We start from the raw sequence: 24,644 nt of genomic DNA, 5'->3' as shown, positions 1-24,644 counted from the left end.
TGAAATGCTGAAAGGTATTCTTTAAGAAGAGGAAGAAGAAGAAAAAGGTAAAGATAAAAATTATGAACAACAAATACATATCTATCAACAAGTGAATCTAAAAATAAAGTGAATAAAAAAATCTGATGAACAGAATAAACTGGTGAATATAATAGAATCAGGGGCATAGAAAGGGAGTGGACTGACAATTCTTGGGATGAAAGGGGTGTGGGGGGTGCGGGAAGAGACTGGACAAAAATCGTACACCTGTGGATGAGGACAGTGGGTTGGGGGGTAAGGGCAGAGAGTGAGGTGGGAACCGGGTGGAGGGGAGCTAAGGGGGGAAAAAAGAGGAACAATTGTAACAATCTGAACAATAAAGATTCATTAAAAAATTTTTTTTCAAGTAAACTTGATGTATCATTTGGTTTGAAATCAGCAGTGTGAAGCACGCCTGCTTCTTTTCAACTCTTATGTAGAAATCTCAACAGAAATGAACAGTCGAAGGTTCTCATGGACATCGAACCAGACTGGGCCACTTGGAATCCTGTCTGGATTTTTGAATAGAAACTGAGAGCTAATGTTTCTGTATGGTGGGAGGTGTGGGCTTTGGAATGGCTGAATGTTCTGGCAGGTGGACTGAGGAGCTGAGAAAGTGTCAGGGGGGAGGGTAGAGAGACAGAGAGAGAGAGAAATGGAAAGAAAGAGAAGAGAGAAGAGGTGGGCAAGATGAATCAGAGGTAATAATGTGTCCAGATTCCCAGGCAGACAACTGTCATTTCTGCCTACTTGGCAACCCTCTCCACTTTGTTAACAGTGTCTTTTTCTCGGTCAGGGACTATACCACTCCTGTTCCATACAGGCTGGGGATAACAGACAAGTGAAGCCCACTAGCCACTTGCTCCCTGAGGAGAGGCTCCAGGCAGAAAAAGGTGGTGCTGTCATTTTGGTGACTATTATCAGGAGAAAATGTTGGTTTCCACTGCAGGATCCTCGGAGCTGCCCTGATTTTTGTACCTCCTGCATCTGATCATTCAACAAATCCTTGAATTCTGGGATCAAGGGTGTATGTTGCTTGCAATTCAGTTTCCTATAGTTTTCTTGTTCTAGCTGGAGTCCATTTGGAGGCTTTGTAGCATTCTGTTTTGGGGTTCATGAGACAGACTTGTATCATTAAGATTTTTTTTTTAGCTTAGATGTTTTTTATATTTGTAACTACACATCTTAACTAGTACAGACTTGACTTCCCCATGTATGTGGATGTTTTGAGACTGACTAAAGCAGGAACAAGGCCTTCTAAGCCCCACTCCAGCCTTCAAGGTCATAACCAAGATAACCCAACTATTTTACCATATCATTCTGCATGCTTTCTGAAGTCCCAGTGATGGATTTGCATTTTGTAAGTATAAAAATCTTTGAGAGAAATTCATAACAAAGCTATACTTTGTGAACAATAAGATTAAAAGCTTATCATACACAAACATGGTCCTACATAATGTATGATCCTTTGCATAGGAGCCCAAATCTACTCCTGAAGAAAGAAGCTCTTATTTCCTCTATCAAACAACATTAAATAAAATTACAGCACTGCCATCAAACCCAACTGTACACCCATACTTCTTCATCCCCAATGGTACTCTTCTCTATTAAAAAATCTTTATTAAATAACAACATGTGCCAGCTAATATAAGAAGTACTTCCTTGAGCTCAACATCAATATGCTTGGCACCCACTTCAAGGCCATCCACTCAAATTCAGGAAGCACACAAGTTCTCCCTGCTGCATCGCAAGGTTTCAGTGACATAACCTTGAAGACCAAAGAAAGCCTCCCCGATTTCTCTGGGCCCAAGCACGGATGTGGTGAGGCGTCTGGGGTGCTCAAATGGCTGACTTCTTATAAAATCTGGATCCATGGAGCTAGGTTTGGATCATATTGTTAAAATTCAGAGGTAATTGGTAAAAAAAAAAAAAAGCAGCAAAGCAAAGCACAGTGCTAAGCAGCTTAAGTGATTAACAATGTTGTGATCTCGGCAAACTCTGGATGAACTATAATGAAATGGAAATAGTGGGGCCAGTGCCAATAAAATGAGATAATAAAGTCTGACCAGTGCACATTTCCTTTTTTAAGCGTCTAAGAAAAGGTAAATATTACTTAGGAATATTCTGGTAAAGAAAGTGGGATACATAAAAAGGAGCAGTTTAAGAGGTAGTCTTCTGATCATCATATTTTATTTTTAATACAAATAGGTAATAAAATAAAAGGTACCCAGATATCGTTTAAAGAATACATTTTCTATACACCCAGCCATCATTTACAGATTAACACTGCAAAGTATTTGAATTAATAACTCTTAATTTTTACATAAAATTATATGAAAAAAACAAAATTATATGTAAGATGAGAACCAAAAATAAGAACCAATTCAAAGCCCTAAAATTTTGCCTGTGTATTATTTCTTTCACAGTTCCAAAAAGGCACACACGTCTACAAAAAGGATGTAGTTATTCTTAACATCGAACATTATTTACAAAAGAAATTCACTTCTCTCAGTTACTTCTGATTCTGCGGGCCTGCCCCACACGCACACTGTGGTGTCCACAGAGTCAGAACTGCTGTCCTGTGTGGCCTGGGGGTGGCCATTCTTTGCCCTGGAAGGAGGGGTTACACCAACTCGTAGTATTTCCCAGTCTGGGGATCAAAGTAACAGTTCAGACATGGGTCATACAGAAGAGTCAGCACTTCCTCGTCCTCTTCCACACTCAGGTCTTCTTCACCTGTGGGAAGGGGAACCACAGACATGTTAGCTACTGGCCTTGCCCCAAATTCCTAAACTGCAACATCAGAAGAGCAAGGAAACAGGAATCGCCATCTCTCCCTGGGGACTTTCTTTCCATGGGTAGATGTCGGTGCTGATGGAGGAGCGCGGCAGATGTGACGAGATGATGCAGTGCAAGGCAGGGAAGAGTCAGCAATCACAGGCCCGCTTTGGTGGGAAGGAGAAGGAAAACCGAGTGTGGAGAACTAGCAGGGAGGGGGAAGGAGTCGGCCAAAGGACTAAGGGTTATGTGAATCAGGGTTAGGGAAACCAGTAGGATTCAAAGCATCCGTCATAGTTTTGTGCTTCTTCAGGGGCCAGAGCTGTGCAAATGCAAAAGTGTGACTTGAATGACATAATAAAAAACTCAATCCCCATTCATACAGCCTAAAAAGACTACCAAATAAGCATGAATTAGGATAAAATGTTTAGAACACACAATACAATATACAAGACGATGTGTTATAGAGTTGTTCATCTGAAACATAGATACTTTTATTAATAGAGTAAATTCAATAAAATTAAAAAATATTTAGAAACAAAAATAGGATACATAAAGCACAGAAGGCATATGGAAAACACAATGCCAGGTGACCTGTCATTTTATTAGTGGTGGGAAGTATGTGAACTTTGCTGGGAATAGTGAGCATGATGAGGTTTTTTGTTGTTGCTGTTGTGACAGCCATTTGGATGGTTTGCATGAAGAGAATTGCTACTGCCCAAGTTATTAGCAAGGTTTGCTTGATTTCCTACAAATGGCATGGAATGAGAAACCTGTTTTACTAGATGACTCCCGTGTACCTTTTCTCTGCCCAATGTGTGCTCTGTACTTGGGCACCTGACACCGTCACCAGCGAGTGCCTTCTGGGTACTCCTGAAAATCCACGTAACAGAAATTCAGAGGCTGGGAGGCAAGATCTCCCTGAGCTGGAGAAAACCAGAGCAGGCTCAGGTAGGAAGGGCGATTAAGACAATACTCCTCTGTCTTCCTTGCCATAGGCTACTAAGAACCAAACTTTTGGGTCACGGCCTTACCAGGGGCAGTTTTGGAAGGTAGTGGGCATAGGCAGGGCTGGCATGCAATAGAGGCTCAATAAATACTGAATGTTCTTTGAAAGGGTGAATAAATGATTGTGAAACAAAGCCCATGAGCTTAAGTGTCATTGCCCAGAGTAAGGGAAGGTGGTGGTAATGGTGGGACTTCATTTTACCCCCACCCCCCAAATCAGATCAAGCTGGTGCATGGACCTTGTTGGGACAGTGACGGGATGGACTTAAGCCCCAGGAAGTGGAGCCAAGATGGTGAAGTGAGGGCCTGGAATGGCACCACAGCCATTCCTCTGCCCATCCTCCTGCTAACCATCCCAAACACTCAAGGTGATTTTTCCCTGCACCAAGCTCTGAGCTAGGTGTTGGGGATGTGGTGATAGGAGAACCAGGCCATCAGGAGTGTGAAGTGACCCGGGGGTGGGTGGGGGGAACACAATCAGCAGACCCTCTAGGGCATGTAGTCTGGCAGTCAGAGTGGAGTCTAACAGAGGAATGATTGCATCTGCCCTGCTCACTAACCTCTGGCAGGGCCCTCACTGGTGTAGAAAGCAACTTCTCATGCAGGAGCTTATTTGATCCTCACTGTCCTGTGAAATAGACAGGACTTTTCGTGCCCAATTTACAGATGAGGAACCAGGGTCCGTAAAGTTAAATAGCTCATCTGGGGTCACATGGTTGGTTAGAGGCAGATTCAGGGATGAACCTAGGTTTCCAGACTCAGGTATTCTTTCGACCATACTAGCTTGCTGTCTTATTAAGAAGGTGGTGTAACTCAACTCAATTGGGAGCTATTTTATTACAGGAATTTAAACATGAAAAAGAGTAAAATTGTGAAGGTGTCCTACATTTTAAAAAATCAGGTTTGGAAACAAAAGAAATTTGATTTGTCATATTTCAAACACCACTGACAAAGATGAGAGCGTCCAGTGGGAGAGCAGAGGCGAACAGCTCAGTGAGCCCGAGGGAACGTGACTTACTACACCCAGAAAAGACACAGCTCAATGAAGGTGACAGTGGCCTCTGGCTTCAAGTATATAAAGGTGGCAAATGAGCGAGAAAGGAAGATTCTGTGTGGTTCCAGGAGAAAGCAATAGGGTGGCCAGGTGAAGGTTACAAAGGGATAGATTTTGGCTCAGCAGGAGGAAGAATTTTCTAAACATCTGAGCGACCAGGGAATGGAACATGGACCCTGGGGCAGGTGAAGCAGGGGCTGGGGCAACCATTTGTGTGCGATTTCGTAGCTGAACCTTGACTACGACAGGGGACAGGCTCCATGATCCCTGAGGTGCCTCTGATGAGTGTCTGTGATTCTCGGCTGCAGTGGCTTATGTCCGTGAACTGCGACAGGCTTTAGCGAACAGCCACATCACAGTGGCAGCCGACCTGAGCGCCCTGCAGTTTCTTACTGAGAACAGGAGCGTGGAGAAGCAGGCTGCCTGTCCTTTACTTACTGTTGTCACCTTAAGAGTGGTGCCCAGGGCCCTGCCTCCACCTGCTTCCTCTACGTAGCAGAGGTTGGGAATGCTTTTCAGTGGCTGTTTTATATCGAAAAGGACCCCCGTTAGGTCACTTCTGTACATCAAAGGAGAGTGTGCACTTCGTTTACTTTCACATATTCAACCCGTCACCTCTTTCATATTGGGGCTACTGCAGAGAACAGAACCAAGCCAGTTTATCCATAGGAACTACTATGTGCCTGCGATGCGGCTGAGCAGTCCAGCTGTAGATGTGACACACACACACACACACACACACACACACACACACACACAGGCAGCCACTGCAGGTAAACAAGGAGTTAGACTGGGAGGCACAATGGCAGAGAGGTGAAGAGCACGGCGGGGCTGCAGAAGCCACCAAACCTGGGAGGGATGGGAGCCCGCTGCTTCGGGCCCGGATCGCCTTAGGCTGCTTCGGTCATTTCACGTCACAAGACCTTTGTTTGCTCATTTATGAAACGGGAATAACGGTGCCTGTCTCACAGGGCGTGGTGGCAGACACTGGACACTGGGTGCCAGGCATCGCACAGTAGCTGTTCAATGATGATCATTACCACTACTATTAAGGATAATAACAATAAAATAAGTCATGAATTATAGGCGATGATGTTTTTAGTGACTCAAAACAGGGGCACTGATGAAGCTTCAAGGATGAAAAAAGGGCTCATGGACATAGGCAGTGTGACATTTAGCCAAGGGAGTGGGACAGACCTGGTCCAAATCCCATTTCTGCCACTTCCCGGCTGTGGGACATTGGGAAAGTCACTACTCTGAGCCTCACATGTACCATAAGGATAGTAACAGTGCCTGTGATAGCACATGTGAGAACTAAATAAAGTAACACTCATCACACTCAGTAAGCATTCAATAAACAGTTATAGTTGTCACCATGGGAAACTTAAGATATTGGAGTTAGACATGAGTGGAATATGTTCATTAATACCTTATTCCCTACCCCCAACTTTATCTTTCTGATTTTTCAAAAGAAAAAAACAGTTGGTTTGAATGAAAAATGAAGACCACAACTAGAAAATAAAAACAGTTCTTACACTAACAATCACATATTTTTTAAAAAGTAAAACTAACTTTTCCATCAGGTGTAATGCTAAAACCACATATCACGCATTATGAGTTAAACTAGCTTAGAGAGCTACATCGGATGTCTTTTCTTGTGTCATCACACATCGGGGAGATTCTGACATTGGGCACAAAAGAGTTACAGGCTATTTAGTTATTTAGTGCATCTGTGCCTGCATTTTCCCAAAAGATAAAGTTTTAAGCTGATGCTATTTTACTTAGAAAACAATACTTTTTATAACCAGTCAGGAATTTTTCAAGATGTCAGTAAGGGTTGTAATGAGCCCTGGGTCTTATCACCTGCTTGCCAAGGGATGGAGTGGGCCCAACCCTCAGGAGGGGCCCTGCTACGTAACGCCGAGAGACGGGAGCAATAACTGCTGCAGAAACGCGCTCGTCCCGTACACATCTCTACAGAACTGGGACCTCATGCGTGATAACCATGGGATTAAGGCAGGTTTTGTGGGGTTTAGTACAAAAGCCTTAAATGGATGAATTTTAAACTCTACCAACACTGGCACTCATACAAAAATTGGGTGACCTTATGTATAATTTTACATTGAAATAAGTGCTTTAAACTTACATAAAGGGTTTTGTTTTCATTACAACTTAATTTTCAAAGCCTCCAACTTACATCGTTTTTGCCACTGTAATTCCTATGTAATGAAATTATAATATCATTAAGCAATTGCCACTATGATATCCAGCAATGGGAAACGTTTTGAAAGGTAATTATTGTGCTTGGGTATGGGATAATTTTCAATTATATTCTTGGATAGTGCAGAGTTTGTTTTCCCCCCAAATGTGAAATTGCTTTATTTAAAGACTGGCTGTAGAAACTCTAAAAGGACAAATTAACAAATAAAGCCATTTTCTCCTACCAGACTAAGAGCATCTGGTCAGGGATCCAAATTACATTTTTACACTTCTGCACACAATAAAGCCATTTCTAGTGAGATAAAATTGCCTTTCAGATAATAATCTATTTATAAACTTCCAGCTTCATCCACGTTGAAACTGGTTAACAGCAATGACTGGAGAAAGACCAATGGAGCCAGACGAACGCAGCATCATTGCCCGCCCTCCCCTCAGAGGCCCTCCCCTCAGAGCTGAACGGGTGAACAATCCCTCCAGGTCACCCTTTGAAAGTCAATTAATACAAGTGCTTAATTACCTATATTTAATGCATTGTAACTGAAATAATAGAAAACCTATATGCACAAGCTAAGTCTTCAAGCTTAAAAATAAATGATGTGGCACCACTTTATCAGATTTAAAATCTCTGAATCAAGACACTGTCTTGATTTTCGATTTTCTGATGCTGCCATCTAGAATTAAAAAAAAAGTTAATGCATTTTCTCTCCTATAGATCTTGAGAACAGATTGACTGTATTTTCATGTGCATACTAATACACTATTATTTAAACAATTCAATGGGGAGGGATCACCATAGGGAACAGTCAGCCTTAGGAGCAATAAAGATGACATTTTAGATAAGATTCTCCAGAGAAGCAGGTGCTTGCAAACTCTACCACCAGCATATCTCACAGGAGGGTAAAATTAACTTGCACTGAAGCCTGAGGAAGTCCACTGAGAACTGCTGAAGTTTGGTTTTCAGCAGATACGTACTCTCAACGGGGAAGATTAATGATCAACAATGGAATGAGATGAGTGAAAAGATACTTCTTTTAGAAAGCTATATTGTTTTTTGGAAGGCAAATAACATGCTATGATTACAGTTCAGGTTTCATTTGGGAAATAAGTGCATCGCCCCTTTTGTAAACACCGGTGGCAGTATTTTACTTGTAAACTGCCATTTAAAGTGACATGTTGAGGATTTAGATGATTAATTAGGAGTTAACTGCAATTTCATTCTTTCTGGGTAGTTTCCACTTGTAAATGCGGACAGTATATCAAATCATCATGTTGTGCACCTTAAACTTACACAATGTCATATGTCCATTATGTCTCAACAAAGCTGGAAAACCCCCACAAAACAATCGTGTGGCTTTTGACTCTGAATGCCTTTTTGTCTCACATGAAGGAAGGTCCCTGCCTGACTATTGGGCTGGGAAGCCTCAAAGCCCATCACTTCTCAGGGGTCTGGTTTCAGGAAGGTGCCGCACTGCAGCTGGTGGAAATGCACCCAGTCCCAGCAAGGGGCGCTGGACCACTTCCTGGGCCCCACCCTCTGGGCCCATGTGAGGGATAAGTGGTGGGGTGTGGTTCTGGAATAAGGGAGAGCGCCTCAGACACCAGCAATGTGTTCACCTGTCTGCTGGAGGGTCCACTCCAGTGCTGGGGGTGGGGGAAGGCATCTCTTTATCTTAATGATAGTGTTGATTCCCCCACCTCCCAATCACTTCTTTGCAGAGGAGACACCCTGGGGCCCTGCGTAGCTGCACAAGAGAAAACATCTCCATGCCCCGTGGTTAGTCAGAGAACAAAGGGCGATACTTACCTCACAGGGGAGGGGCAGGGATTCTGGATTCAAGAATGTCATAAATACTAATGAAGCACTTTACAAACTGAGTTGAGGTGGGGGCTCTATGGATAAGGAGAATACTAAAGAAAATACTTTTTTTAAAAAAAAAAACCCAGAACCTTCAAGAAAAAGAACTTCCTAAATTAAAAGAAATTACAGTGGACATTTCAGCCGTCCAGTTCTCATTGACCCAAATGGGAATTCTGTGGTCCTCTCACAGCGCAGGGGCTCAGGGTGTGGAGCGGCCTGGTCAGCATCTTACTCCACATTCAGTGGTCTGTTGACCCAGGCTGTGACCGTAACCTCACCTTTAAGGTGGGGACACGACGAACCCCATAACTGGGAGTGCTGGGACTAGTGGTTGTGAGGAAATACACAGGAAAACTCCACCCAGTGCCAGCACATGGTGGGTGCTTTATTAAGGCTGACTTCTATTATTACTTTTTAAAAATAAATATACTTTTATTGATTTCAGAGAGGGAGAGGGAAAGAGAGAAATATCAATGATGAGAGAGAATCATTGATTGATTGCCTCCTGTATGCCCCCTACTGGGGATCCAGCCTGCAACCCGGACATGTGCTCTTATCAGGAATAGAACTGTGACCTCCTGGTTCAAAGGTCGATGCTCAACCACTGAGCCACGCCAGGCCGAGCTGTTATTACTATTAATCATCAGTATTGATTTTTCTGGGAGAAGGTCTCCTTTATATCTTAAATAAATCTTCAAGATATAAGGACGATCCAGAGTAGACCAAATCTTCCTCCTGTTTCCAGGGAAGAAGACTCACTTGTCCACTCATCAAGTATTTATGGGGTGTTTACCGTATCCTTGGTGCCACTGAGGGTGCACAGTTGTTTGATGAAACAGAATGTCTGGTGAGGTAATGAATACAGCGGATTTTAGGAGACTGCTGTAGACTCAGTGCTAGGTAAGAGTGAAATAATTGTGTGGACTCAATACTAGGTACATGTGAAAGTAGTCATCTGTCAGAGCCCAAGCAGGCAGCCAGATTCCCCTCTCTGCTGGCTGTGAGGAGCCATGAGATTTCTCTAAGTTCCTTACTAGGAATTTAGATACTACATCTATAAAATAAGCATCTGTTGCCTGTTTATGTCTCATGTGAAATTAATAAATATTCATAAAGGAATATCCTATGTGGTTTTGCTAAGCAAAAGGTACAAAAATGTTATTTTTATGAGACTGGCAACTCCAAGAGCCCTTCTGAATGCCTTTCTTGGTCAAGATCTGTGTCAACTGCAAGAGAGGCTGCAAGCCTGAAGACAGAGGTCATTTTTATTCTACTTTGGAGCTGGTAAGTGTGAATAATTTAAGGGTCACATCTGTAAAGAAACAACTGTCAAATACAAATTGACAACAATATTTCAAGCAAAGTCCGTTCACTTTCAAAAGGTCAGTTTGGTAGTTTTCTTGAGTGAGTTCTGAAATCTTACCTTCCCATTGTTACATTTCAGAGGAGCTTCAGGAAAACACCTTTTTAGTAAGTGTCAGGGCACCGGGCCCATGGCAACTGATATTCGCAAACACACTGTGTCCCAGGAGGTGCTGGGAAGAGCCGTCTACTCCTCCATCCGAGTGGCCTGAGCGCAGGCTGTTCCTGCTGGCTGGCTGGCTCGGCTGGAAGCCGAGCTAGTCACCTTAAGGTGGCTTTTATACATTAAGACATTCTGGTCCAGAGAGACTGTGGCTTGACAAACTTGCACCGAATGAAGTAGGGACTCAAAGGCCAGGTAAAGGGTGCCCTCACTGTTGTGGAGCCTGGGGCAAGTTTTCCAGAGTTCTGTCTTGGTCAGGCCAACTTTCCCCTGCTGTTAAATGTAGTTATGCCTCCAGCTGCACAGGTGGCATCTCAGCCTCTTCATCTCTGATCTCTTCCTTGCTCTAAGTCCCAGTGTCCATGTGTATGGGCCAATAATAGTACCTACCTACACCTAGTAGGCTATCTTGAGGATTAAAGTGCACATGTGGGCCTGGGTCGCAGGCAGATGAAATAAACCTTAGTTATTAGTGTTTTCACCCTAGAAGTCAGAAGATGGGAGAACCCTGTTCCCTATGAACCAGCCTTCAGAACGACTTTACTTCCCAATGCAATGGTTCTGCTGAAAGGCACTGATGTGGAGGAAGCCTGGGTCCTAATCCTTGCTTGTGCTCTAACATTTGACCTTAGGCAAGGTCAAATTGAGGGGATGGGCTACATCAGTGTTTTGTTTTGTTTTTTAAATATATTTATGTCTCATGTGAAATTAATAAATATTCATAAAGGAATATCCTATGTGGTTTTGCTAAGCAAAAGGTACAAAAATGTGTACCTTTTATTGATTTCAGAGAGGAAGGGAGAGGGAGAGACAGAAACATCAATGATGAGAGAGAATCACTGACTGGCTGCCTTCTGCACATCCCCTACTGGGGATTGAGCCTGCAACCCGGGCATGTGCCCTTGACTGGAATCAAACCTGGGACCCTACAGTCTGCTGACTTGTTACAGAAAACTGGAGAAGAACCAAGCAATACTTAGAGAGATGGAGTTACATTTATTACGCGCGGGTCCAGAGGAAAATGTCTCTCAAATTCTGGACCCCAACATGGAGGAACTTTCCCTATTTATGTTTTTACCTCCCAAATACGGGGTGTTTCTGGACCCCTTTGCAAGTTCTTAAAGAGCCCCTATGTGCTGGGGCCTTGAGACCTCAACCAAAGGCCTGGCCTTGCACCAGCACTGATAATTTCATCCGGGGAAGGTTTAATGGCCTCTCTGAAGTGGGAGTAGTCTTATTTTCCTTATTATTTAAGCAAGCAAGTATTTACAGAAGCCAAATAGCAGGGTTAAAATTTCAAACAGCAGTTTTTATATAAGATGGATGCTTCAGACTGACGCTCTATCCACTGAACCAAATGGGCTAGGGCTACATCAGTGTTTTTAACTGGTTCATCAGAGCCCCAGGGCAGGTTTCAGAGACCCTTTAGCCAAAGCAGTTCTGCTTTTATCTCTTATATATTGGGATTCCACATGAAATTTCATTTGAAAGAAAGGTTTTTCACTGCTTATACATAATGTAGCCTATAACTGCTTTAATGGCTCTAAATTTAATGCTCTGATTGTTGAATTTTAGAAATATACCTAATATACTGAAAAATTAGAATTAGGGAGAAAACGGAAAGTCAGATTTCAATGAATTAGCCTACTTGGTTTTTCAAGGCTATGATAAGAAATGACCACTTGAACATTTCTCTCCCTCTTTTCCTCCTTTCTCCCTTCCTGTATTCCTTCTAGCGAAAATTCAGAATATCTGATATACACCAGAAAGAGCATAGGGTACTCGGATCCAGGAGTGAGCAAAACTGACAAAGTCTCTGCTCTTGAAAATTCAGAGGCTACTTAGGGGAAAAAGACAACAAACAGTAAACAAGTTACAAATTGTAAAAAGGCTGTGAAGACAGTCCCAGTGTCCATGTGTAGAAATGGTCAGCAGTCACCTCACCCCTCAGCCACTCCCATGGAGGCAGTGTGGCCACCTGTCATTTCTGACAAGCTTGGGGGCGGGGGGCAGGTCCAGGGCTGAAACGGGTGACCAGAAGTCTGTTGTTGTTTTTTTCCTTAAAGAACTAAGCTACTGAGCCCTTGAGATATTTTAATTTGCTTTTCCTATTGATTAGGAATTCTCAATAGAAGAACAATCTTTCACTTCCTGGTTTTGTGCATATTTTACAGTAAGTAATCTATTTACTTGGTTCAAAACTAAAAAAAAAAAGAATAAAAACAATGATTGGGCTCTGGGACCAAGATGCTTGGATTCACATCCCAGCTCCACTAATGACTGTGGCCTGGGGCAGGTTATTCAGAAACTGTGCCTCCGTTTCCTTAGCTGTAAAAAACAACTACACACACACACACACACACACACACACACACAGAGTACCTTCCTCATGGTGTTGCTGTGAGGGCTAAATGTAACAACTTGTGTCTGGCACATAGTAAGTGCTAAATTAATGGTATCATGGAAAAGGAACGCAGGAAGAGTCCCAGGCTGCCCACAGCTGTGCCTCCCTTCTCCTTCTGATGATGTAAACTGGATAACTGACCCCATTATTTTTCCTTGACAAGCACATTTTTTATAAGATCAGATAAAAATACTATCTTGGTAAGTATGATCTGTTCTATGTTATTTAAACTAAGCCAATATAGCATATAAAGATAAACCAAATAAGAGACACTGGGTTTTGATGGTTTTAATTAGCTACAAACCACCCGAACATATCAGAAAAGGAGAAAGGGACCGCTGACAAAAATCTAGGGTGATACGCAGAAGGGATCGCAGATCTGGTTAACTTTAACCAGAACATTTTTATAATCCTCTGAGTTTAATTTGTTCATTTGTCCTCGATGAAAGTTCTGTTTACCTTCAACGTAATTGAGCTCCTGCTGTCAAAAACTCCCTTTGCAACGGGGACTTGACACATCTTTTCACCTGCTTCTCATAACACACCTTGTGGGTGCCTTTGCTCAAGGACCGTGGTCTCCGTTCCTGTGTCTTATTTAGGACACTTAACATAACACATTATTTGTTCCCTCACAGCAAGGTCTCCTCTGACAGCCGAGATTCTAGTTTTCTATCATAAGTAATTATAAATGTACGCCTCTAAAAAGATTCCCAATTTTAAGGGCATAATCTATTTCAGATAGTAAATCACAGAGACATCTCTATCCCTGGGGCGACCCAAATGTACACTCAGATGTATGAGCTTTCACTCCGAATTATCCATATCTGAAGAAAAATGGATGTTCCACTTTCTCCCTGGGGCAACTAAGAACCCCGCTCCCCCCTCCCCAAAACTAGCATCTTTGTTGGAGCAATTTATATTGGTTAAAAAAAATTTTTAACCTCAGATACAGAGCTTCAATCATCACAATCCAACTCAGAAAACTGTCTCATGGAGTCCTGCTCTGAGGTTGTCACTCCAGTTACGAACTTGAGATCCCTGAGCCCCCCACCTCAAGCCCTCTGTTTCCACCAAACATGCTTTGTGTTCCTCCTCTCTACACTGCTGACAGCCATGTTCCCTACTCACAACCAGAAACTAATGGTTCATCTTTACAGCTCTCTCCAACAAAGGGAACCCCAGGTAGATTTTCATTCCTGCTTCCTTCCAGTTTCTCCATTACTAATGCTACTTACCTTGGCTCTGTGCCAACATTTGCTTTATGTCAATATAATTGACAATTTTTTTAAAATTAAAAAAACAAAACCAACCCAAAATAACCTCCAACCCCCACTGTATCTTAACAACAAAAGCATGAATCTCAGTGATACTGGAATGAGTCTGCTTCACAGTAATAGGATGTGGCAGACTGTTCTCTAAGTGCTCATGTGCAGTCTACCTCACTGGATCTTCGTGAAAAACTTTCAGGTGGGCACTATCTGTTGTTATTAGTCTTACTTTACAAATGCAGTAACCAAAATCGTGAAGGTCACAGCAGGAATTGGTAGAGCTGGAATTCAAATGAAGGTCAGTTTGACACCAAAGTCATGCTCTTCCTCCTTAAACCATATTTTGTCCTGGAGTAACCTTTAGAAGAACGAGGACAGTTTCTCTCTTTGTTCTTTTTAGTTGTAAAGAACCCATCATTGTATGAAACGAGGCACAGGTAACTGATTTTGGGTGTGGGAGTCTAGGCGTTTAGGATTTAATAAAAAAAGTGGCATCTCAAAGTGACCAATTTTCTCTATTTATAGTTAATTATATTTATTTTTTTATGCATAGCACTTTTCATATTCCCACCTTGAGCAGTCAAACTTCCAGAAGAATCCTGATGCTGCTCTGCTGGCTGCCGACTGGGAGGAACGATGGGTGGGCTCAGCATGTTTAACCAGTCCCTAAAAAGAAACAAAGAGCCAATGAACACACACACCTGTACTTCCATATGCAATTTTTACCTTTCCCTGGATTTTCAATTCCCTGGATCTTCCTCGTTTGTATTTCAGAAAGACAAGATGTTCAAAAGTTAATATTTATTTTATAAACTGGTTAATGTAGAATCAATCACTTAACTAACTACAGAGCTCCTTGACTTACCATGGAGTTACCTCCTGATAAACCATCATAAGGTAAAAATACTGTATGTTGAAAATGCATTTGATACACCTAACCTACCGCATATCATAGCTTAGCCCAGCCTACCTTAAACATGCTCAGAACACTTACATTAGCCTACACTGGGGCAAAATCACCTAACACAAAGCTGTTTTACAGTAAAGTGTTGACTATCTCAGGTAATTTATTATGCTATTGCTTTCACATCACTGTAAAGCCAGAAAATTAAGTTGAACCATCATGAATTAGGTATTGTCTGCAGTTGTTCAATAAATACATCAACTGCATAAAGAGGGCATTCTTCTCAAAAGTTTGTTATTAAACTGTAGCAGTTTCTCTCGCATAAGAACATTATTTCAATAACTCAGAAAAAATGCAGCAGAGACAAAGCTCCTTATAACCTCAGGGTAAGAAAGCCGACAAAGACACATGTCACATGCCACGAATGACAACACTCTACATGGTGACGCAAAGCAGAAGTTAGTCTTGGAGTGATTGTGCACCAGCCACAGGGGTGGGAGTCAGTCTGCATTAATTCAGGGCTCTACAGCAGCAGGGGGTGAAGGAAGGGAGAGTGAGGGAGCTGGGCCCTTGAGTGACTCACTACTTCAGTGCTCCCATTAGGCCTGGGGACAAAACCTCTCCAGAGCACTCCTACATCCCCTCTCCCTTGGCCTCCAGCCTCATTTCCCAATGGCTTGACTTTCCTTCCTCCGCCATTCTTTTCCAGTCCCCTGTTCCCTCTAGTAGACACCTGGGAGGGTATGATGTGAGGGGTGACATGCAGAAGATGTGCGTCTCTGTGCACTCTACTTCACCCCTTCTTAGCTCGAAACTTGCTCCTGTGCTTCTTTAGAGAAGGGAGCAAGCAGGGGAATGTGAAGGATTTTACAACACGAATTCTATTTCTTGCGTTGATATAGTACCCTGTGGTTTACCTTATTCTTCTCAACAGGAGCATGCCATCCTGACTAAGCATTTTTTTTCCTGTACTTCCTTTAGCCTTTATCTATAATGGGAGATAGTCCCAACCATAACTAAGCATAGTGGTTCTCCAGGCCAATCCCTGCTCCACCTTTCCTAACGTAAGAACTTGGCCAGATCACTTAACATCATAAGCCTCATCTATAAAAAGGAGATAACAATACCCCAGCGTTTTGTTGTTAGGATTGAATAAAAAAATGGATGAGAAACATTTGCCATGGCTCTGAGTACAGAGTTGCACTCAATAAATTTCAGCTATTATCACCACCATCTTCATTATCAAGGAAGATCATAGTGTGACTTTATCTACAATGATAAACCAAGGTAAGAATTGGATTCTGTTGACATTAAACCAATAAAGGATGGTAGAATGATTACAAGTCTATACAGTAGAGATTTTCCTTGCAAGCCATTTACACTTTTTGTATAAAAAGTACCTTAATGTAAAAATTATCCATTTCCTATTTGCAATATTTTAAGATACTTTAAGTAACTGCACACCTCAGCTATTACTAGATTATGGCTAGTGAAATAAGCAAGGTGAGCATGCTGTGTAATTGAATTTCATAATAACACATTAAGGACATCAAAAAGGATTTGTCACAGACTTCCAAACTAATGAGGCATTTTCTGATAAGCACTTTTTATTTACTAGTAGTCCATTTATTTATAGTAGACCAAAAATTCCTACATTATAGAAAATTATAAGGTTGCACACGAATTATCAGCCCGATGACCTCAATACTCAGTAAGAATGATGGAGAGCAAGGATGGATGAACAGGAGAAAAAAAATGCTGTCCTATGATGATACCCCCAGAGACAAATTAGAAACTCCACCCAATGGCAGCAGAAGCACCTACTCATGGTCCATGGACATGGGAAAAAATGTCGGTGGGGTTGTTGTGTGACTGTTATGAAAAGCAAGGCATTCACTCCTTAGGCCAGCTGTGGGCAAACTACGACCCGCGGGCCGGATCTGGCCCGTTCGGCAGTTCTATCCAGCCCGCGGAGCCGAAAGAGCGGAGGGTTCTCTTGCTCTCCCCTCCACTCCTTCACCAGCAGCAGTGTTAACATGGCAACGTCGGGAAACACGGCTGCAGCTCCTTCTTCTGAGTAAAAGGAACAACCTCTCAATCTTCCAGAGGCTCCTTGTAATGACCGCGGACGCGTCTCCCGACATCACCCTGGGAATGCATAGACACGTTATCATGGTGATGTCGGGAGACACGCCCCTGGAGAGCACAGTATCAGAGCCTTTCTGAGGTAAGATTAAGAGCTCTACTCAAACACAATTTTTTTCCTGTTCCCACATTCTGTACATCACAATGACTTGTTAATAAAACAACAAAGACTTTCAGCTTTTAGGGCTTGTATCCACTGCAGTTTTTTTTTCCCACTGTGGACGCGCGCAGCAGGGAAAAAGACACACAGAGGACATGTCACACTAGCCATGCTGCGGCTGCATTTTTTTGCTGATACGGATGCGGTATCAGTAACGCTACCGTGGCCACTAACCGCATGTGTTAGCGGCAAAACAAATGCATTTTGCGCTGCGTTTGCTTCTCCCCCTTGCGCCTGTAAAAATGTGTGCTACAGGGCATTTGTGTTAACATGCACCACTGCACATTAGCATCAATGCAAACATGATGGAAACCTGTGTACCCTGCATTAACCCTAGCTGCGCTGCATTGCAGTACCGCACCACACTGCAACGGCAGCACAGCTAGTGTGAACGAACCCTAATTCAGTGGGTTGAACAAAAAGATTGTATAGAAATGTGATGAACTAAAGATTTTATTACAAAATTGCTTAATTTCAGGGTTTCAGAAGTAATTGGACAAATGAAAAACTGAAAATCAAATGTTCATATCTAATACTTGGATGAAACCCTTTCCTGGTAATGACAGCCTGAAGTCTTGTACTTATGGACATCACCAGATGCTGGATTTTCTCCTTTGTAATGCTCTGCCAGGCTGTCACAGTAGGGGTATATATATAAATATCCTGTCATTTCCAGCTTTTAATAAGAAAAACTGTTGCAATTGGCATTTAAAAGTGGCACTTGGTTGTTTTTATAGAGTCCAGTGGATGCAATCTGACATTGATAATGGGCTCTTTCACACTATGTGTACTGCGGCTGTTTTTTGCCAGTAACTGAAGTGCTAGTGGTAACTACTGGTTACCCATGTTTTGCACTGCCCTAGCACCTCCCATACAAGTGTGTCTGGAAGACACAGCAATGTGCAGCTATGTGTGTTACCATAAACAAAGGGCCTGTGTGAAAGATACACATGTTTCCTATGGAGGAAAGGGGTTGTTCTCTATGGTCAGGGTGTGCCTCTGTCCCATGTCTGAACTTTTTCAGATGATTTTGTTATATATATATTTTTTAGAAGACCAAAAATGTTATAGTAGAGCAAATTTAATCACTTGTTTTTATACTTTACTGTCTTATTTTAGTAAAGAATTTAATAAGAGAACAGTACTGTTGGTTTTAGCCCAATATTAAACATGAGTGGACCAAAGAAAAGGAAAGTGGACAGTGAATGCCGAGTGTTTAAGAGGGAGTGGACAACAAAATATTTTTTCACCGAAGTCCGATCAATGCCGGTATGTCTGATATGCCAGGAAACACTTGCAGTCTTCAAAGAGTACAATCTCAGCTGTCACTTTGCCACAAAGCATGGCAACTATGCTAGCAAGCAGTCACCTCAAGAATGGGAGGCTACTGCACAGAGGTAGATGGCTAAATTACAGGCTCAGCAAAATGTCTTTCACAGACAAACTGCAATTCAAGAGACAACTACCAAAGCAAGTTTTATGCTATCATTCAAATTAGCAAAAGCTAGCAAACCTCTCTCTGAAGACGAGTTTTTGAAAGAATGTATGATAGAGACAGCAGGTCTCTTGTGTCCAGAGAGCAAAGGCAAGTTTGAAAAACTCAGCTTATCGCGCAGGACAGTGACTCATCAAGTGGAACTGATTGATGAAGACTTGGCCAGCAAGTTAAATAGTAAGACAGAGTTCTTTAAGTTTTATTCACTAGCATTGGATGAAAGTAATGACGTAAAGGACACTGCTCAGCTCTTAATTTTTATCTGAGGGATTAGTGACAATTTTGAAATTACGGAGGAGTTTTTAGCCATGGAGCCACTGAAAGGAAAAACACGGGGAGAGGACTTGTATGACTGGGTGTCCACTGTCATCGAGAAAATGAAGCTACCATGGAGTAAACTTGCTAATGTCATGACAGATGGATCTCCAAATTTAACTGGAAAAAATGTTGGACTGCTAAAAAGAATTCAGGATAAAGTGAAAGAGGAGAACCCTAAGCAAGATGTTATTTTTCTTCACTGTATTATTCACCAGGAATCATTGTGCAAGTCTATATTACAACTTAATCATGTTAATCCAGTCGTAAAGCTTGTTAATTTCATTCGAGCAAAGGGACTTCATCACCGTCAGTTTATTAAGTTTCTGGAGGAAACTGATGCGGATCACCACGACCTACTTTACCACTCTCGTGTCCACTGGTTGAGTTTGGGCAAAGTTTTCCAACGAGTGTGGGAGCTCAAAGAAGAGATTGGTGCATTTTTGAAATTAAAGGGGAAGTCTGATGAATTTACTGAGCTGAGTGACAAGAATTGGCTGTGTGACTTTGCATTTGCTATAGATATATTTTCACATTTGAATGAGCTAAATGTGAAGCTACAGGGAAAAGATCAGTATGTACATGACATGTACACTAATGTGAAAGCCTTTAAATCGAAGCTGATTTTCTTTTCCAGACAAATTTCAGACAAAGTCTTCACTCATTTTGCCACACTAGCAACACCGAAGGAGACCATCCAAAACGTGAAGAAATACAGCAAATCACTGGATGACCTGCATGCAGAATTCTGTCATTGGTTTTCTGATGTTGAAAAAATTGACCAGTCACTTCAACTGGTGGCCTGTCCTTTGTCACAAAACCCTGAAACAGCACCAGAAGAGGTGCAACTGGAACTCATCGATCTTCAGTCTGACTTTGTCCTAAAGGAGAAATTCAGCTCTCTCGAACTAAGAGACTTTTATGCTTCACTTAATGAAACCACTTTTCCAAACATCCGGAGGATGGCACAGAAGATACTGGTGCTGTTTGGGTCAACCTATGTTTGTGAGCAGACATTTAGCGTCATGAACATCAACAAAGCCCCTCACAGATCCAGCTTAACTGACGAACACCTCAGATCTATCCTGAGAATAGCCACAACAAAACTAACTCCAGACTTTGATGCATTAGCTAAAAAAGGAGACCAACAACACTGTTCCCATTGAAGTTGATGTTTTAAAGACCAAAAACCTTTCAACCCAGTCTACATTGCCATCTACATCTACATCCCGGGCATAATTTGGAAGTTGCACTAAAGAAAATGTTTAATTTACTGTTTACACATTTTGTTCTTTTCTATTTGTTTTAGTTTTAAATTATTTTATTATATTTAAGTTTAATTTGAAAGGCTTTTGTACCTTTCCTTTGTTAGGCAATTTTATTTTGCCTTTGCCATCTTCAATATAAGGTATGTTATTGTGCTATGATTCCTCCATTTTTTGAAGTTTCAAATTATAATAATTAGTGTTTACATTCTTCTTGTTAAAATGTTTGAAATGAATAAAACTATTGAAATAAAAAGAAAAGACCGTACCCTTTTATGTAATGATGTTTACTTTGAATTTATATTAGTTCACACAAACACTCCATCCATGCTTTTGTTCCGGCCCTCTGGTCCAGTTTAAGAACCCATTGCGGCCCTCGAGTCAAAAAGTTTGCCCACCCCTGCCTTAGGCTAATTATTTGATTAATGTTTTTCCTTCTTAGCAGTAGCCATGAAAAGTATAGGGATCTTTAAAAAAATATTTTCAAAATTATCAAATTCTAAGAGTATAAAGAATTCCTTAGTCCTTCACTCAGGTCCCCCCACTAAACATCACACTTGCTTGTTGTGATCTGTTTATTTACCTAATTATCACCTACCACTACTTCTTTGTTTAGAATGGTTGGTACAGGATGGCCCTTGGGCAAAGCCTGTCTAGCCACTGCCTGGTCTGTCCAATCTAAAAACCAAGAATGGCTTCTACAGCTTTACATTTTATTTTATATTAATTCTTCATTGTTGAAAGATTACATATGTCTCCTTTCCCCCCCATTGACCTCTCCTAGCCTGCTCCTGCCTCCCAGCACAGGCCCTCACCCCCTGTTGTGTCCACTGCTTATGCTTATATGCATGCATACAAGTCTTTTGGTTGATCTCTAACCCCGCTTCCCTCCCCTTCCTTCCCTCTGAGGTTTGATGGTCTGTTCTGTGCTTCTATGTCTCTGGATCTATTTTTGTTCATCTGTTTATGTTGTTCAGACGTTTTTACATTTTTAAATGGTTGAAAAATTTTTTAAAATAATAATGTTTCATGACACATGATAATTACATAAAATTAAAATGTCAGTGCCCATAAATAAACTTTTATTGGAATGCAAAAATGTTCACTTGCTTATGTATCATCTACAGCTGCTTCTGTGTTACAGAGACAGAGGGAAGTATTCACGATGGTCCCTGACCTGTAACATGGCTCATGCTGATTTCTCCAATTCTAATACAACCACAGGTCTGTCTCATCTCTCCTCCTTCCATATTTGTAACTCCCATCTGCTGTGGAGACCTGGCTCCCATCATCTGCACTATTTTTACTATTTTCTGAACTACAGAACACGCCAAAAATCAAGGCAGAATTGCTAAGCAAACAAAACAAATTAAACAACCAACAGAAAACCTCTAACCTACTCTCTAGGGTTCTCTGTTTATGGTTCTTCTTATTCTTTAGTCAAAATACTAGGTCCTAATTTACTTGGGCTAGTTATTCCCCCTACCCCCTCTTCAGTGTGGTTACACAGACGGTCCCTGATTTACGATGGTTTGATTTACAATTTTGACTTTACAATGGCGTGAAAGCAATAAGCATTCAGTAGAAATTGCACTCTGAATTTTGATCTTTTCTCGGGCGAGCAATATGCGGTATTATTTTCTCTTGTGATGCTGGGCAGTGGCAGTGAGCTGCAGCTCCCAGTCAGCCATGTAATCACAACTGATACTCTACGGTGTGTTCATATGTTAGATGATTTTGCCCAACTGTAGGCTATCATAAGTGTTTTGGGCACATTTAAGGTAGGCTGGGCTAAGCTATGATGTTGGGTAGGTTAGGTGTATGAAATGCATTTTTGACTTAGGATCTTTTCAATTTCAGATATAACCCCATCGTAAGTCGAGAAGCATCTGCATTATTCATTTGAAATATAGAGTCAACAGCTTTTGTTTGTGTTAGGTCAGAGGAATTCCAGAAGCCGATGCATGCAACCGATGGTGACGCAGATAACAGATTAGTGCACCAGACAGATGGCGACACAAATGCTGGTCCCTTCCTGGAACCTGTGACAGACCAGTGCTCCAGGCAAATGGTGACACAGATATTGGCTCCATTCCTGGAACCCCTGCCCGCAGCAGAAATTCCACCCGCCCTCACTGAACAGCTCATGGTCCTCCGCCCTCACTGAACAGCTGTATAAAAAATGTGCCTCAGCTCCTGCCCAATGTGACTTCTCCAGCCTACCCTCAGGACCGGTGAACCTCACCCGGGAGTGCAAGATTAAACCTCCTTTTGACTGGCCTGGACTCTATGCCTTTGTTCCCTGCGCCGCGAACCTCACAGTTTGTATCACATTTTAGGTTTTTTTCTCTATCCTTAATGATTTTATTACTTGTGTTGTTGTTGAGAATGTTACACATTAACAGTTCAAAAGTCAAAACTACACAGAAAGACATATTCAGGTAAGACTTACATTTTACTCATCCTTCCAGTCTGTTCCCACCCCTCATCGCTTCCATGCCATCACACCCGTTGCTCCATAGGTAATCAATTTCATTAGTTCTGGAATTTCCTTTCTATTTTTCTTTTTGCAAAAAATAGCAGACACATGTCTATTTTTATTCATTATCCTTCCTAAATAAAAGGTGGCATACTATAATTAATTTTTTGCATTTTTATAACTTAAAACATATCCTGGAAATCACTTACACTAGTTCATAGCTTCCTCATTCTTATGGCTGCATAGTACTACACTGTGTGGGTGTGCTATCGCTTATGTCACCACTCTCCCATGTTTGGGCATGTTTTCAATATTTTACATTACTGCAAATTAACTGAAAGAATATTGCAATTAATGCTGCAACGAATAACCATGGGCATATCTATTTTTGTATATACACTGAGTGGCCAGATTATTATGATCTCTGAATGCACAATAATCTGGCCACTCCGTGTATATCCTATATAATAAAAGGTTAATATGCAAATTATCCCCTTGACTAGGAGTTCAACCAGCAGGCAGGCTGGCCAACCGCCCATGTCCCCTCCCCCTGGCCAGGCTGGCTGGACCCCACCCATGCATGAATTCATGCACTGGGCCTCTAATATATATAACTGAGTGGCCAGATTATTATGCATTCAGAGATCATAATAATCTGGCCACTCAGTGTATATCTGGAGATATATCTTCAAGGTAAATTTCTAGAAGTGGGATTCCTGGAAAAAAGGTAAATATATACTTGGTTTTGTTAGACAAATTCCCTCCATCAGGATTGTTCACATCTGTGTTCCCACCAGTAATGCATGGAAGTGCTGGTTTCTTTATAGCCGTGTCACAAGAACATGTCATCAAGTTTTTAATGCTTTCTCATATGAGAGATGAGAGCTGGTATCTTAAAGTAGTTTTAATTTGCATTTGTTTTCATTATGAGCATCATCAGTGGAGGTGACTGTACTTTATATTACTACTTATGTATATGCATGTGGTATTTTATATCTCTGTCTATATATTTTGTCAGTTCATATCTCTTGACCCTTTTATTATTTTTTATCTCTTTCTTTTACCTTGTAATTTGTGTTCATTTACTTCGTTTTTGTCATGCAAAAGTTAATCCCCCCTTGTAGTCAGATGTATGAATCTTGTGTTTTAGTGCCTCAGTATTTTGAGTCATACTATATGGTGTGTGCTTCTTCTGGTGTAAAGTGCTTCTGATTTTATCTTATAAAAATGATTGCATAATACTCTTGATAAGTGATATTTTAACTTAATATTTAAAAGATTTTATACCATTCAAAAATTTTGATCAAAGCAACTCATTTGTTTGGCTTTTTAACTAAGAAAGCACAAAGTATATTTTGAAGAAAAGATTTCCATGTTAGCTATAAAATATGAAAACTATCAGCTAAACAAAGTCAACCAGGACTTTTCCTTGCAGGACTTTTGAGAGCCTTTAAGACACTGACTCCCCTGAGGGAGGACAGAGTATACAGCACCACCCGCGTGTGTGCATCTGAAACTGTTACATCTCTTCGTATCGGGAGTCCACAGACCCTGAGAGATGCTGCGTCAGGTTAGTCCATTTTCTCCTGCTGACATTGTTTTTATTTTACTTTATGTATGTTTAATAATTTTTTTTTTCAAGAGCATCCCTTTTTGGTGACTTATTAAAAAGCAGAAATGTATAGCCTAGTACCTGTATCTTACATGTTTACATTTTAATGTGATACTTAATGCTGATCCATTGCCTT

At 41.5% G+C, this 24,644-nt stretch overlaps 1 protein-coding gene across 2 annotated transcripts in view; it reads right to left on the bottom strand.

The window, feature by feature from the left end:
• Positions 1-2,187: 2,187 nt before the first annotated feature.
• Positions 2,188-24,644, bottom strand: part of CFAP20DC (CFAP20 domain containing) — a 247,873-nt gene continuing 225,416 nt past the window's right edge. Inside the window, exons 16-17 of one of the 2 annotated variants that reach the window (XM_080673477.1) lie at positions 14,705-14,799; positions 2,188-2,754 (exon numbers count right to left, since the gene is read on the bottom strand). In XM_080673477.1, the coding sequence (XP_080529603.1) occupies positions 2,642-2,754; positions 14,705-14,799 (208 nt within the window). In that variant the 3' untranslated portion in view covers positions 2,188-2,641. The remainder of the gene's footprint in view (positions 2,755-14,704; positions 14,800-24,644) is intronic. The other variant, XM_080673476.1, reaches the window with a different exon arrangement.

Source organism: Plecotus auritus (assembly GCF_963455305.1).
Source record: "Plecotus auritus genome assembly, chromosome: 6".
Lineage (NCBI taxonomy): Eukaryota > Metazoa > Chordata > Mammalia > Chiroptera > Vespertilionidae > Plecotus > Plecotus auritus.
This window is presented reverse-complemented; position numbering and strand designations above follow the sequence as displayed.